At 36.1% G+C, this 16,589-nt stretch overlaps 1 protein-coding gene across 4 annotated transcripts in view; it reads left to right on the top strand.

Moving 5' to 3' along the window:
- Window positions 1–16,589, top strand: part of TRIM33 (tripartite motif containing 33) — a 149,568-nt gene that overhangs the window by 126,054 nt on the left and 6,925 nt on the right. For all 4 annotated transcript variants that reach the window (XM_070367447.1, XM_070367448.1, XM_070367449.1 and 1 more), the window contains 6 exons: window positions 4,105–4,237; window positions 6,845–6,908; window positions 9,154–9,313; window positions 10,682–11,031; window positions 13,629–13,752; window positions 14,858–14,932. In XM_070367447.1, the coding sequence (XP_070223548.1) occupies window positions 4,105–4,237; window positions 6,845–6,908; window positions 9,154–9,313; window positions 10,682–11,031; window positions 13,629–13,752; window positions 14,858–14,932 (906 nt within the window). The remainder of the gene's footprint in view (window positions 1–4,104; window positions 4,238–6,844; window positions 6,909–9,153; window positions 9,314–10,681; window positions 11,032–13,628; window positions 13,753–14,857; window positions 14,933–16,589) is intronic.

Consider the following 16,589-nt stretch of genomic DNA (forward strand, 5'->3'; position numbering starts at 1 on the left):
CATTACCTTCTCCTCAGATATATAATAAAGTGTTAATAATAGTCACCATGCTGTACGTTACCTCCCCATGATTTGTTTTATAAGCGGAAGTTTGTACTTTTTGATCCTTTTTACCCACTTACCACCACCTCTGCCAACCACAAATCTATCTGTATTTATAAGCTTGGTTCTGGTTTTGTTTGTTTTTAAATTCCACATATTACTGAGACCGTATGGTATTTGTCTGATTTATTTCACTTAGCTTAATGCCTTCAGGTCCATTCATATTGTCACATGTGACAAGATTTCCTTTTTATGGCTAATATTTATTCCATTGTGTATATGCATATGTCACACAATTTTATTCATTTATCTATAGCTTTATTTCTTCATCTATTGATGGACACTTAGGTTGTTTTTATATCTTAGTTATAAGTAACGTTGCAGTGAACATGGGGGCACATTTATATTTTCAGATTTGTGTTTTGGGTGACTTCCATGGTGGTCCAGAGTTTAAGACTCCATGTTTCTACAGAGGGCACAGATTTGGTCCTGTTTGGGGAACTAAGATCCTGCATGCCTTGATGTGGCCAAAAAATTAAATTAGAAAAATATTAGTGTTTTTTGTTTTCCTCATGTAAATACCCAGAAGTGAAATTGCTGAATCATGTGATAGTTCTGTTTTTAACTTTTAAAGAAACTTTATAGTGTTTTCCATAGTGGATGTACCAATTTACACTCTCACGACAGTTCACAAGGGTTCCCTTTTCTCTACATCCTTACCAGCACTTGTTATCTCTTTTCTTTTTGATAATAGTCGTTCTAACTAGGGTGAAGTGATAGCTCATTGTGGTTTTGATTTGCATTTCCCTGAGGATTGGTGATGTTGAGCACCTTTGCATGTACCTGTTGGCTGTCTCTATGTCTTCTTTGGGAAAATGTCTATTCAGATTCTCTGCCCAATTTTTAATTGGATTTGGGGGAGTTGCATGTAGGATCTTAGTTCCCTGATCAAGAATCAAATCCACATCCCCTTGCCGTGGAAGCACAGAGTCTTAATCACTGGACTGCCAGGGAAGTCCCTAGATTGTTTAGTTTTTTTACTGTTCAGTTGTGTGAGTTCTTTATGTAGTTTGGATATGAACCCTTTATCAGATATATGATTTATGGATATTTTCTTCCTTCAGTATGTTTCTTTTTCATTTTGTTGATGATTTCCTTCGTTGTGCAGGAGCTATTTAGTTTGAATGTAGTCCCACTTGTTTCATTTTGCTTTTGGAATGAGATCCAAAAAATCATTGCCACAATCAGTGTCCAGGAGCTTATTACTGCCTGTGTTTTCTTCTAGGTCTTACATTCAGGTCTTTGAGTGATCCACTTTGAGTTGGTTTCTGTGTATGGTATAAGATAGTAGTCTAGTTTTATTCTTTTGCATGTGGCTGTCCAGTTTTCCCAGCACTGTTTATTGAAGAGACTATCCTTTCCTTGTTGTATATTCTTGGTTCCTTTGTCTTATATTAATTGACCATATATGTAGAAGTTTATTTCTGGCATCTTTATTCTTTTCCATTGATCTGTATGTCTGGTTTTATGCCAGTATCATACTGTTTGAATTACTGTGGCTTTGAAATTCTGGCCTATGATGCCTCCAACTTTCTTCTTTCCCAAGATTGCTTTGGCTATTCGTGTTTTTTTGTGGTTCCAAAGAAGTTGTAGGATTGTTTGTTCTGTTTCTGTGAAAACTGCCATTGGAATTTTGATAGGGATTGCATTGCATTTGAAGATTGCTTTAGTTACTATGAACATTTTAACAGTATTAATCTTCCAGTCCACAAGCCCAGAGTATCTTTCCATTTATTTGTGTCTTACAGTTTCTTTTATCAATGTTGTACAGTTTTCAGTGTATATATCTTTGACCTCCTGGTTAAATTTATTCCTAGGTGGTTATTCTTTTTCATGTGATTTTATTTTTTAAGTACTCTTAAAAATTATATTTATTCATTTTTTCATTTTTGGTTGTGCTTAGGTTTTAGTTGCAGTGGGTGGGGTGCTACTCTCTGTTGCAGTGAATGGGCTTCTCGTTAAAGGTGGCTTCTCTTTGTGGAGCACAGACTCTTATTTATTTGGCCATGCCGCACGGCTTGCAGGGTCTTATTTCTCTGACAGGAAATTGATCTTGGGCCTGACAGTGAAAGCCTGGCATCCTAACCACTAGCCAATCCAAGGAACTCCCCTGGGATTGTTTTCTTAAATTCTTATTCTGATAGAACATCATTAGTGTACAGAAACGCAACAGATTTTCATATATTGATTTTTGTGTCTTGCAACTTTACTGAATTCATTTATTCTTACAGGTTTTGGGTGAAGTCTTTAGGATTTTCTATATATAATGCCATGTCATCTGCAGATAGTGACAGTTTTAGTTCTTCTTTTTCTTGCCTAATTACTCTGGCTAGGACTTCTAATACTGTGTTGAATAGTAGTGGTGAGACAGACAACATCCTTGTCTGTTCCTGATCTTACAGGAAAAGCTTTCACTTCAGCTTTTCACTGTTAGGTATGATGTTAACTGTGAGCTTATCATAAATGGCCTTTCTTGTCTTGGGTACCTTCCTTCCACTTTGTTGATAGGTTCAGCTGGTTTTTATGATGAAAGCTATTTACTTTAGGAGAGTCCTTTCTTGCCTGTAGTATGTTGTGAGCTGCTTTATTCTGATCATTGTTATGTCAGTCCAATTCTACCTTGGTTTATATTTGTAGTTTTTCTTCAAGATTTGATGCCACTCTTTCCTATTTTATAGCCTTGAAAATCAGTGTGATTTTGAGGGGGAAAGGAGAGTGAGAAGTAAATGTACCAATATGTCTTCAGTTTTCGGGGGTTTTTTTTTTTTGGAAGACTTATTTTTTGGCCATGGTGGGTCCTCGTTGCTGCACACGGGCTTTCTCTAGTTGTGGTGGAGGGAACTACTCTCTGGTGTGCGTGGGCCTCTATTGCAGTGGCTTCTCTTGTTGTGGAGCACGGGTTCCAGGTGCACAGGCTTCAGTCATTGTGTTGCGTGGGCTCAGTATTTGCAGCTTAGGAGCTCTGGAGCACTGGCTCAGTAGTTGTGGCACATGGTCTTAGGTACTCCACAACATGTGGGATCTTCCTGGACCAGGGTTTGAACTGTCGTTCCTTACATTGCAAGGCGACTTCTTAACCACCAGGCCCCAGTTTCCTGTTTTGAATGAGAAGTAGATTTGCCTAAAAAGTAGATCTGCCTCTAGTAAGAGAGTAGATTAAAAGAGGCAGGTGTAGGTAAAAGTAGATCAGTAGATAAGCAAGAAGATCAAGAAGGTGAGCAATTATTTAATTAAGAATAATTTGACCGTTTCTGATATGGAATAGTATAAAATTTTTCTTAAGATAATTTCCATAGTTAAATATTTTTTGCTACTGTTTATTTTTCTACATGAATATTTTTCCATCTCATCAGCACAGTTCTCCCCTGTGAGTGGGATGTTTAAAGACAGGGAGCTGATGTTCAGATTGGGAGCTAGCCCACAGTCACAGCGCCAGGTCCTCTGGCTTTTAACTTCCTGCATCTGGTGTGCTAAAAGGGCTTAGTTTTTCTGTTGAGTGCCTCCTTTTTTGTGTGTAATAAGGGACCTTATACCTCAAGATAAAGGCTTTCTGTTGAGTAATAGACTTTCCAGAACTTTAAAATTAGATACGGATGTGGTTACGTATCTGTTTAAGTTGAATTATTTTGGCACAACCATGGATGTTGAAATAAAGTTAGGGGGATGTTAGGGACAAAGATGCTGAAAACAGGATCCTACATCAGCCTTGAGAAAAAGCAAAAGAGTAAGGGTGTGTCAGAACTATTTTCATAGTAAAACACAAGGGATATATAGTGGGTTATTGGGCTTTGTCTGGACCTGCCAGGTATTTATTGAATCATTTTAATTATAGCTATATTTGCATAAACTATATTGTGTGGGTCCTCAGGAGGATAAGGAAGCAACAATTAAGCTGAGTTTGATATAGCATAATCTGTTTTAGTAAACTGAGTATAAATGATTATATTAATAAGTTATCTGCTTTAATCAAAGCAAATTTATCTTTTTGTTCTTTTTCTTTAGTTGGAAGATGCTGGTTCAAGTAGTTTAGATAATCTACTAAGTAGATACATCTCAGGCAGTCACCTACCCCCACAGCCCACAAGCACCATGAATCCCTCCCCAGGACCCTCTGCCCTATCTCCAGGATCATCAGGTAAAGTCAGTTGAGGTACCGCCTCATTTCTGTAACATCTTAAAAAAGTATCTCTCAGTGTATGTATTAGGATTCTCCAGAGAAACAGAACCAATAGTAGAAGGGTGTATGTGTCGGGGGAGAGAGGAGACAAAGGTTAAGGAATTAATTGGCTTATGTGATTGTCAGGGCTGGCAAGTCTAAAATCTGCTGGGCTTGTCAGGAGAGTGGAAACCCAGGGAAGAGTTGATGCCAGTCTTGAGTTGAGGCAAAATTCCTTCTTGCTCTAGGGAACTCAATCTTTTAAGGTCTTCAACTGATTAGAGACCCACCTTCATTATGTTTTACTCAATATCTACTGATTTAAATGTCAGTAACATCTATCATGTTGATGCAAAAGTAATTGCGGTTTTGGACCTTGACTTTAAATCATTATAGCTAGGCTCAAATGCATCTTTATTAATCAAAATAGGAACCATTACAATCAGCACATTTTTGCCAATAAGAAATAAGTTTGTTTATTCCTGTAGCATAAAAATCCTGCTTCAGGATTCGACGAACTCTTGGAAAGCATTTTCTGCATCCTACTGGTTGTGGAAGCATTTTTCCTGCAAAAAGTTGTTGAGATGCCTGAAGAAGTGGTAGTTGGTTGGTGAAAAGTCACTTAAATATGGTGGATAAAGCAAAACTTTGTAGCCCAATTTGTTCCAACTTTTGAAGCAGTGGTTGTCTGACATGCAGTCAGGTTTATGGAGAAGAATTGGGCTCTTTTTGTTGACCGATGCTGGCTGAGGTATTGCAGTTTTTGGTGAGTATACTTCTGAGATGTAATGGTTTTGCCTGTAGTGGATCAGACAGGCAGCAGACCACCAAACAGAGACCATAACCTTTTTTTTGGCTCAAGTTTGGCTTTGGGAAGTGCTTTTGAGCTTCACTTACTGACCTGGTCATCACCAGTTGTTGTCTAAAATCCACTTTTCATCGACATCACAATCCAATGGAGAAATGATTGGTGGTGTTGCGTAGAATAAGAGGAAACGACACTTCAAAATGATGATTTTTTTTTTGATTTCTGGTCAGCTCATGAAGCACCTACTTATCAAGCTTATTCACCTTTCCAACTTGCTTCAAATGCTGAATGACTGTAGAATGGTCGATGTTGAGTTCTTTGGCAACTTCTTGTGTAGTTGGAAGAGGATCATCTTCGATGATGACTCTCAGCTGGTCGTTATCAACTTCCAATGGCCAGCCGCTATACTCCTCATGTTCAAGGTTCTTGTCTCCTTTGTAAAACTTCTTGAACCACCACTGCACTGTGTGTGTTAGCAATTCCTGGGCCAGATGTGTTGCTGATGTTGCGAGTTGTCCCTGCTGCTTTACGACCCATTTTGAACTTAAATAAGAAAATCAAAGATGAGATTGCTTTTTGTCTAACATCATTTCCCTAGTCTAAAATATAAAATAAACAGCAAGTAATAAGTCATTAGCAAAAAAAAAGTGAGAAATGTGCATTAAAATGATGTATAACATAACCACATTTATTTAGAATGTATTCCAGTATCAAATGGCAAATCTAAACAATGCAAAAACCAAAATTACATTTGCACCAACCTAATAAATACCTTTCCACAAAGAACGGGGTACCATATTCTAGCCAAGTTGAGACATAAACTTAATCATTATAATAATATTTTTCCTTGATTGCTCTAATTATTTTTCTTCAAATGTTGTTGGCAGTCTAAAGTGAATTGAAATAATATGTATCTGTGGTGTACACTCTTCAGAACTCTGATGTTCCCCTCCTTCAACCTCCAGCTGTATTTATGTTTTTTGCTGGATTTGTAGATGTATTTACTCTCCATGTCTTCTATTTTACAACACAGGTTGTCAATTGAAGAATTCTTTGGTTTCAACTCAAGTTTAAAACACTTTGTTAAATAATGAAAAAATTGAAAATTTGTTCAAAAAGCAAGAAATGAGAAAGGGCAAGTGAATTTTCAATTTGAAGTTCAATTTTCAGTGGCCAGTCAAGTCCATGAGATAGAGACCTCTTCCAAAGTCCCAGTTTTATTAACCCTATGACATGAATGAATTATTAAAGCAGCTCGAAATAGATGGACACTGTGGAAGTGGTTATGGAATGTATTTTTCATGTTTCTTACTGAAACATACCACCTCATTATTTCTAGAGTTAGAACAGTTCAGACTTAATGATGCATCTCATGAAAAATCCACATTTCATACATTTTTTGATTAATACTATTTTTGAGGTTTAATGAATGCATTCCAGGACTTTTAAAGAATAATTAATAGGCATCTAAGTAGGGTATTTATCAAATGACTTTGGGTGGGATGGCAAATAGCTTTCTCTTGATATGGTAGTTTCCACTGATTGAATAGTGTTGCTCTGAGAGGATTCTGAGAATGCTTTCTGGGCTCAGCTGAGAGAATCTGATTGACAGTTGCCAATGATTAGACATGAAATCCTTGACTTAGAGACTAAGACTAGGTCTGATTTCCAAGAATTGCTGAATTGCTTTATAATAATACTTGAATTCTGTAGTGGGTAGGTAGAATTCTGAATTTTCTTACCTGCATAGATATTCATTTTGACTTATTAATTTTCAGGTTTATCCAATTCTCACACACCTGTGAGACCCCCTAGTACTTCTAGTACTGGTAGTCGAGGCAGGTGAGTATTACATTAATAGCTTTTTTATTTTTATTAAGAAAAATCAAATATGTACTTTGAAAAATAGACTATTGTAATGAACTCCCATATACTTTTCAGCCATCTTCAACAATGATCAAGTTATGGCCAGTCTTTATTTATTCTATACTCCCACCCATTCCCCAGTCTAAATTTATTTTAAATAAATTTCAGACATTTTGTCATTTTATTTGAAACTGTTTCTCTATATATCACTTACAAGGTAAGGATTTAAAAGTTTTATAACCATTGAACCATTATACACCTAAAAAATATTTGGTAGCTAATTTTAATCAGTAGAGCTCTAGTTAATGTTCATATTTCCCAGTTTTTCTCATAAATGTTTTAAAAAATGATTTTTATTTAATCAGATTCAGATAGGCCCTATACATTGCCATCAACATGTATGTTGAGGTCAGACTCATTGTATTTATTGAAGAAAAATGTATTGTTTTTCTTACAGAGTTTTCCTCATTTTCCCATCTTTTCATGTAAAAACTACCTTTTGTTTTTTTCTCTGTATTGCTATTTAGGTCAGGAGGTTTGATTAGATTCAGGTTTGATTTGAGGCGAAGGGATGGGGATAATACTTCACCGTGGTAATGTGTACTGTCAGGGTCACAAAATGGAGATTTTTTTATGACAGCAACCAGTGATTGTCAGTGCTTTTTTTTTCCCTGGCTTGAAAATGATATTTTAGTTACTGTATACCACCTTCTTTGAATACTTCTGTAAAGAAAAATTTTCTGCCAACTATTTGATTATTGGAAAAGCAGAATAAATTGATTCTCTTTATTTGCCTATTTTAGTAATAATGAGTTGATTCCCAGCACCCTCCAACAGTGACCAATGAATATTAACTTTATGAGTTCATATATTTAAACATATTTTATATATTTTAATATTTTAGATGTTATTTTTATTGATGATTACATTGTTCCATTTGGCCTGTCCGAACTTTTTCTTAGTTATTTTGCTATAATCCCAGTAGTCATTTAAACATTCTTGTTTCCTGTTGTGAAATGATGTCACATGTTCATCAGACAAATAGCTGATCTCAGGCCTGAGGCAAGAAATGTATAAGGAATCCTGGTCATATTAGTGGGGAAATAGTGCTTTGAGACAAACTTGTGGGTTCTAGGGGCTACTGAATTCACTGCTACTGAATTATTCATGGTTTCTTCTACTTTTTTGGTGAACGGAGAGCTAAGATATTATAGTGTGGGAAGAGAGAGAATGTATTGTGCTGAAGGTTAACATAATAAATGTTGACTGATTTTTCTGTTTTTGATTTGAATAATTTAGTGCAAAGTAAGGATTTTATTTAAGATACATTGAATCTTTTATTTATATGTAAATGCATTTGGAAGACTAATTCTTTGTTTTTAAATTACACTTTAAATAATCAGTACTTTTAGTAGAAAAGTACAAATTGAGTGAAAAGGGTTTTCATTTTTGTCAGTGATACAGTCTTAAAGTTTATTCACTTCTCTTGCCCGTGGTTTGCTTTATGATCTAGATAGAGCCGATTAGTCACGTATCTGTCCCTCTTAGCCTTTGGTTGTTGTTCAGTCACTAAGTCGTGTCTGACTCTTTGCAACCTCATGGACTGTAGCATGCTAGGCTCCTCTGTTCTCCACTATCTCCTGGAGTTTGCTCAAATTCATATCCATTGAATTGGTGATGCTATTGAACTGTCTCATCCTCTTCTGTCCTCTTCTCCTTTTGCCTTCAGTCTTTCCCAGCATCAGGGTCTTTTCCAGTGAGTCTGCTCTTCACATTAATTCACATTAGGACTCAAAAGCTGAAATAGTGATTCCCTTGAAGGGCATTTCATGGACCACTGTTACTGATGTTTTTAGATCTTTGGAGATAGAGAACAATTTAAACTTCTATTATATTTAGAGAAGCAGTCCCTATACTAGTAGCCTAGGGAAATGATCATTTACTAGATCCCCTAAATGATGTAGTGTAGGTTCCTCAGACGATAAAATGTTTAGGGTCTTCCGAAAGATTGATAAACATTTTTTAAAATTTGAAGCTATGAGTTTATAATACACTCCTCTTAACCATATTATTAAGTATCCTTATCTGCTGTGAGCTTAACAAATTGTTTTTACTTTAATGAACATTTCATATAACTTAATGAACTTTTCATATAATTGTTTCATATAAATGTACACCATGCAGTCAAACATATGTGACCTTTATTTGTTGTTTTTGTTAGCTGTGGGTCATCAGGAAGAACTGCTGAGAAGACCAGTCTTAGTTTTAAGTCTGATCAAGTGAAGGTCAAGCAAGAACCTGGCACTGAAGATGAAATATGTAGCTTTTCAGGAGCTGTGAAACAGGAAAAGACTGAGGATGGCAGACGGAGTGCCTGCATGGTAAGGTTCCAGTGGAACCGTTCAGTGATGTAAGGAGGTCACTTCACTAATTATTTCATCTCTGCGTGTGTAAGTCTGGATACTGATCCCGTGGACCTGTATTCATTTCTAAATTTTTTTGCCTGGTATAAGCCAAATATCTCTTTCTCTAACTGATCTTTTTCCATCTAAGTGTCAACTGTAATTGATCAGAAAAGACTTGTATTAAGGACTCCTTTCAAGCTATCTTTTGGTTTGTAATTTGTTATGTAATTTTGCCATGATTCTAAATTGGGCTCTAGTTTTTTCTAAATTTATTAATCATTTCATTAGTCACATTGAGTCTCAAGCCACAAAAATCCTTGGCCATTTTCCTGGACCAGTGAGTTCAGGGTTAAGACTGCTGACATGAAAGAAGTTTAATGCTCAAAGAGTTTTGTAATGAGAAGATTGCCTTTGGCCTATGAATTATAACGATTAATAATTTTTAATCAATTTTTAACCAGTTTAACAATTATTAACCAATTCCTCAGCTGGAACATTTTATAAAATTTATAATACAGAATGAAGGCAGGCCCAAGTCTCTCTTCATTTAGAAATTTTGATCTTGGTTCTTTTCTTCCTACTTACAATTTATGTGTAATTTTCTACATGGTTGGCACATAGAAATTTCAACTCTGTAGATTTAGAGAGTACTGTTATCTCTTCATTCAGAATTTGGTTTGAAAAGTTCCCCTGAAAAACAGTGCAAAAAGGTGGTGAAAGATTTTACATTGTCACAGTCTTTCTATATTAGTAGGATGATAAGTGGGCAGAAGAATAGTTCAAAATTCTTTTCAAAAGCTATGTGACAAGGAAGGACCTATCATGTAGGAAGCACAGTGAACTGTATTCAGTATCTTGTAATAACCCATTAAAAAAACTCTGAAAAAAAGTACATATATAACTGAATCACTTTGCTGTATACCTGAAACCAACAACATTGTAGATTAACTATACTTTAATTAAAAGTAATGGTTAAAAAAAAATAAAGCCAATAGAAAGGGGGGAAAATCTGTGCAACAGAGTTCATATAGCCAGCTGTCTATAGGAGAATACCCCTATACTTACTTCCCAATTGACATGCTTAACAGTTTAATTCCTTTATTATCAAGTGAACCAATAGTATAGAGACTGCTCCCTAAAATCATTTATGAACATGCCAAAGTAATTTTGGGGTTATTTTCATTTTTCATATTACTGATACGATTTCAAGCAATTTTACAATAAATTCCAAAATAATTAAGCTATGTCAGTATATCATGTTGTAAATACACCCACAGTAGCACACACAATGCATGCCATAAGGATTAAATGATTCTTCAAGAATTTGTCCTTGCTTTGTTTTAGTTGAGCAGTCCTGAGAGTAGCTTGACACCACCTCTTTCAACCAACCTGCATCTAGAGAGTGAGTTGGATACATTAACAAGCCTGGAAAACCACGTGAAAACTGAACCTGCAGATATGAATGAAAGCTGCAAACAGTCAGGGCTCAACAGCCTTGTTAATGGAAAGTCCCCAGTTCGAAGCCTCATGCACAGGTCAGCAAGGATTGGAGGAGATGGCAGCAGCAAAGATGATGACCCAAATGAAGATTGGTGTGCTGTCTGCCAAAATGGAGGAGATCTCTTGTGCTGTGAAAAATGTCCAAAGGTCTTTCATCTAACTTGTCATGTTCCAACACTTCTTAGCTTTCCAAGGTACAAGTGATAACTGATTTTTTTGTTGTTGTTGTTTTTTATGAGCTAAAAAAATAAAGTTATTCTGGACAGATGGCCTCCTTAACCAATGCCTAGTATTTATATAAAACAGGGAGCCTGTTACTCCATTGTGTGAAGTGAAGTGAAAGTTGTTCAGTTGTGTCCAACTCTTTGCCACCCCATGGACTGTAGCCTGCCAGGCTCCTGTGTCAGTGAATTCTCCAGGCAAGAATTCTGGAGTGGGTAGCAATTCCCTTCTCTAGGGGATCTTTCCAACCCAGGGATTGGACCCAGGTCTCCTATATTGCACACGTATTCTTTACCACCTGAGTCAACAGGGAAGCCCATTACTCCATTACATTCTAGAGAAATTAACAGGTGAATGAAGAAATGTCCAAGATCTAAGTTATGCATTAGTGATAAAAAAATAGACTATTTACTCACCTTCAGTTATACTTCATATAAGCAAATTAGATGAACCTCTAAATTATGAGGAGCGGTGGACTAGAGTATTGAGAAACTTGGTTGAAGATAATTTCTTAATCTGTTGCCATCATTTTTGATAAGGTCTATAATAATGAATAGTATTCAGTTTTAGGCAACTCTATTGGCTCTTACCAAAACCTACTTTTTTAATGTTTGAAAGCTCTTGGAAGACATTTTAAAGAAAAAAATACTTTGTGAAAACACCTTTAATGTCAAGTTTTTTTTGAAGAATAGCTTCATCTTCACTACTGGAAGCATTTCATTAGTAGTGCCTGCCTGAGGCACCACGTGCAAAGTTCTCAGATTTTTTCCTTGATCCTCTAGTTGAAATGTCTTTTAGTCATTAACTTTAGAGTGGAGAGTTACTGAGATCCTTATTCAGAAGAGAATAGCATGGGGATAAAGATAAATAAAGATTTGGGCAGCATATGAGCACTGTCCCTGCATTGTATGACCCCATGGCAGGTAAATCTGGTTTCAAACATTAAAATATTAATTGATGAGCATTCAGTACAAACTTGGAGAAGGCGATGGCACCCCACTCCAGCACTCTTGCCTGGAAAATCCCATGGACGGAGGAGTCTAGTAGGCTGCAGTCCTTGGGGTCTCTAAGAGTCGGACACGACTGAACGACTTCACTTTCACTTTTCACTTTCATGCATTGGAGAAGGAAATGGCAACCCACTCCAGTGTTCTTGCCTGGAGAATCCCAGGGACGGGGGAGCCTGATGGGCTGCTGTCTTTGGGGTCGCACAGAGTCGGACACGACTGAAGCGACTTAGCAGCAGCACCAGCAGCAGCAGTACAAACTGATGATACCAGCTAACACAGTAGAACACATGTGCTGGGCTTGGTGATGACGCCTGTAGTCTCGTCATAATTCTGTAGTGAACTAACTAACTTGGACAGTTCACTGATTTTCAGGGATTAGTTTCTTCATCTACAAGTAGTAGAATTTGGAGCTGTTTTTCTCCCCTTCCATTTAACATATTTATCTTTATGGTATTTCATCTCCAGTTGATTTCAGAGACCATAAAATAATAGAATCATACTTAATTCTTTGAGCCTTCCCTCTTCTCCATCTCTAACCCCAAAATTTTTTAAGTGTCCTTTGGAAAGCTCAGCTTCTTTTTGCCTGTAGATAAAGATTCACATTTTCTCTCAGATTCCTAAGAAGCAATGGTTTTAGTTGAATAGTGCTACCCTTTTTGAAAAATTCAACGTTTAGGATTAGAAAAGTACTGGGTATATATGAACAATGCCAGAATATTTTTCTGAAGAATTGTAATTTTACCTAAATTTTAGAAGGTATAGTCACTTGCCATAGCTGTAATAAGAGCCTTCTTTTTGTTTACTCTTTCAGAAAAGAAAGGCATTGACATTTTGGTCTTGAAATTAAAGCTTTTTATACTTTTGTTTCCTTTGGATAGTAACATCTGCTGGAACGTTAGAATTTTGCCACTGAAAACTTTCTCTCAAAGGCAGATGCTTTGGGAGGAATTGAAAAGGTGACATAGTGTTAGTATAATCCTTAGAATATGTATATATATGTGTGTGTGTGAGATGAGGGGAGGGAAAGGAGAAAATGCATACGAAGTAATCAAATTGGAGTTTATAGCTTGACAGAAATCATGATGTAAACAAAACTATTAACTGAGCAGATTTAAAAGACTAGCTATGAAAATATAATTGTTTTATTTTTGGCATTGCATGCCAAAAGAAGATACCTGAGGACCTCTGTATCCTGTATTCCTTTCTTCTTCATGTGTATGAAGTCACCATGGTGATAATACTGGGGTTTTGAAAAAATTGGTCTTACGCTGCAAGTGCTGATCATCAGCTTTGTGCTATGAAGAGACCCATTTTTAATGGAGGTAGTGGTTTTATATTGCTTTCCAGAAGGTAATCAGTTGAAGAATGGAGACATTTTGGGACGTTTTTAATCATATAACTTCACTTTATGAGATTTGGCAAAAATAGTACCTCTTTGGTTCCACAAAAACTGGAAAGAAAAGAAAACAAGGAAACTGAAGACAACCTCTAGAGAGCTAGCTTTCCTAGAGTGAGTTTTGTTATAATTACAAAGACTGACTGCCTGTTTCCTTCTTTAGTGGGGACTGGATATGCACATTTTGCAGAGATATTGGGAAGCCAGAAGTTGAATACGATTGTGATAATTTGCAACATAGTAAGAAGGGGAAAACTGCACAGGGCTTAAGCCCCGTGGACCAAAGGGTAAGTGGCAAGTTGATTTGTTATTAGGGATTCTGTAGTTGTCTGTCTATACATTTTTTTTTTTCCTTCAGTGTAACATACATATAACCTGGTAATTTTTCATTTTTTAATCACATTATCTGATGGTATATACGTTCATGACTTCTGAAATCTTTGTGTATAGACCTTACAGAGCCTTTAGCTCTAGGCTCTTAAATTTAGCTTTCTCACACTTAACATTTCCCAGCCTAATCTTGGTTTCTTATCCTCTCCTTCAAAAAACGAAGGCAAGAAAATAATGACATAAAAACTGCTTTCCTGTCTCAGTAATTTCCATCAAATAGTACCACCAGTCATCTCTTGCTCAAGCCAGAAATTAGAAGATCTCTTCACCAAACCTGATTCTACTCTTGACCCTCGCAGTCCATTTTCTGTGCAGTACATTTTCTGTGCAGTACATTGTGTTCTTTTTAAAATAGGTAAACAGGTCTGTCGCTTCCATGCTTAAAATCCTCTAAGCACCCATCATATTAAGAATGAAATCCAAAATCCTCATCATTTCACTCAGATTTCTGCTGAACTGTTCTGTACTCTGATCTCCAAAGACAGAGAATATCTTTCACAGACTTCTGTGGCTGTTATGATTTGTTTGACTTTGATCTAATGCATAAATCCATCTTCCACTATCTTTGAGGAGAAAGTATGTGTTTAGAGTGTTACAAAAACATTTCTGATTGTATAACAAAATTCTTGAATTGGATTGAGAAGACACAGTTTTTATTTCATTTTGAACCTGAGCGGAATCCTTTCAAAGAGAAAGGGAATAGCATGTGTCTCACCTGTCTTGGGGAATTAAAATGAGTAGCAATAAGAGGTAATAGTAGGTAAATAAGTTATATACAGTAGGATAGAAGGTAGTTGCAGTCTCAGAACTAAGTGGGAAACAGGTAGTTTTATTTTGTATTTACAGCTAGTATAAGCTATATGTAGGAGGATAGCTAGTATGTAGAGAGCTTATCTTCAGTTTATTGTAGTAATACTTTATACTGATAAAGTCCTCATTTTCAAGAATATCTTTTTAGGGGGGAAAACAGTTCATGGGTTTTCTTTTCTTTTCTTGGGCCAGAAATGTGAACGTCTTCTGCTTTACCTCTATTGCCATGAATTAAGTATTGAATTCCAGGAACCAGTTCCTGCTTCGGTGAGTTGTTTACCTTAGTACTTTCTTGGTGAATAAGTTTAGTATAATATTTAAGACTACGGGGTCTGGCTTTAGTCTGCTGATGTTAAAACTCAGGCTTGAATAATCTCTTCATCCAGTCTCTTTTCTAAAACGGTTTCTTCCCTCATTGAATTATTTTCAGGATTCTATACAGTAACCTGTGTAAAATAATTTTAGCATAGTATTTGATAAAATTTTTGAGTAATAAGAAGTACTTACTGTGTTATTAGGGCTAAATGGATATGAGTTTCACTGTTGAAATTGCAGTTTGTTTTTAAAGACTGTTGCTCTGATCAAAACTTAATTTCCACATCCTCTTTTACTTTTAAAATAGACACAAGGGTTATAGCTACAGGTATAATTGAAAGAGTCTTGAACTAGGAATTAGAACACTTGACTTATCCATGTTCTGCCATTAACCAGCCTTATAGCTGGGGAGATGTACATAATTTTCTGCCTCTACTTTTAACTATAGAGGGGGCATTTGAATGAAATTATTTCTAAAATTCAGTTGTATGATTTCTACATCCTCTTTACTTTTAAAATGGACATAAGGGTTACAGCTACAGGTATAATTGAAAGAGTCTTGAACTAGGAATTAAAACACTTGACTTTTCCTAGTTCTGCCATTAACCAGCCTTATAGCTGGGGAGATTGACATAATTTTCTGCCTCTACTTTTAACTACAGAGAGGGAATTTGAACAAAATTATTTCTAAAATTCATTTGTATGATTGATTCTAAGATCTGTACCTTGGGGAGAAAAATCTCTATGCAAGTATTAATTTGAATAAAAGTATAACGTTGAACCTTTTATAATGGTTTTGCCTTCATAAGCCCTCTTTTATGAACAATCAAGATTAATAGAAGACTGTGGGGAGAATTTCCAAGCCTTTGCGCTTTGTTTTTCTTAAAGCAGGTTTTTGTAAGCAGGTTTTTGTAAGGAATAAAGACTCTAAAATCCTATAGTAAAAGGAATACCAGGGATACATTATAAATGTGATAAGAATATGCTACACATATTGTATTTGCTTGCTGTTGATTGTTGAATTAAGATATTATTGAATACCAGACCTGTTATATAGGGTATTGAATAGTAATTTGTTTACTTAGGGAGGCTTAGAAATGGAAAGAGTAAAAGGTTCTAGATACAAGGAAGACATTTTGTTCAGATAGTAATCATCTGACACCAGGAAGTCTGTCTGGTCTTCAAGTTCAGGGACTTTACGGTAGAAAATTACTTTGCAACATTTTCTTTTAATGAACTTTTAAAATTGTTTCTCTGTGTTCAGTTATTTTTGCAAAGATACAGATTTCTGCCCAGGAGTTGGGGCCAGAACGCCCAAGCATGACCACTAAGTGGATAATAGGGGCTTTCTTGGTGGCTGAAGATGGTAAAGAATCTGCCTGCAATGCAGGAGACCCAGGTTTAATTCTTGGGTTAGGAAGATTCCCCTAGAGAAAGGCATGGCAACTAAATGGTTAATAAAATTTTTTCTTGTGTCACTACAGTCTCACCTCTGTTGCTATGTTCAGAGTTCTGTGATATAAGGTTTTATCCTCTATAAAGGATACCATATTCTATAGCAATACATTTTGTAATCTTCTTTCCTTATTTTAAAGTCATACAATTCTGA

The sequence above is a fragment of the Bos mutus genome, chromosome 3 (assembly GCF_027580195.1).
Source record: "Bos mutus isolate GX-2022 chromosome 3, NWIPB_WYAK_1.1, whole genome shotgun sequence".
NCBI lineage: Eukaryota > Metazoa > Chordata > Mammalia > Artiodactyla > Bovidae > Bos > Bos mutus.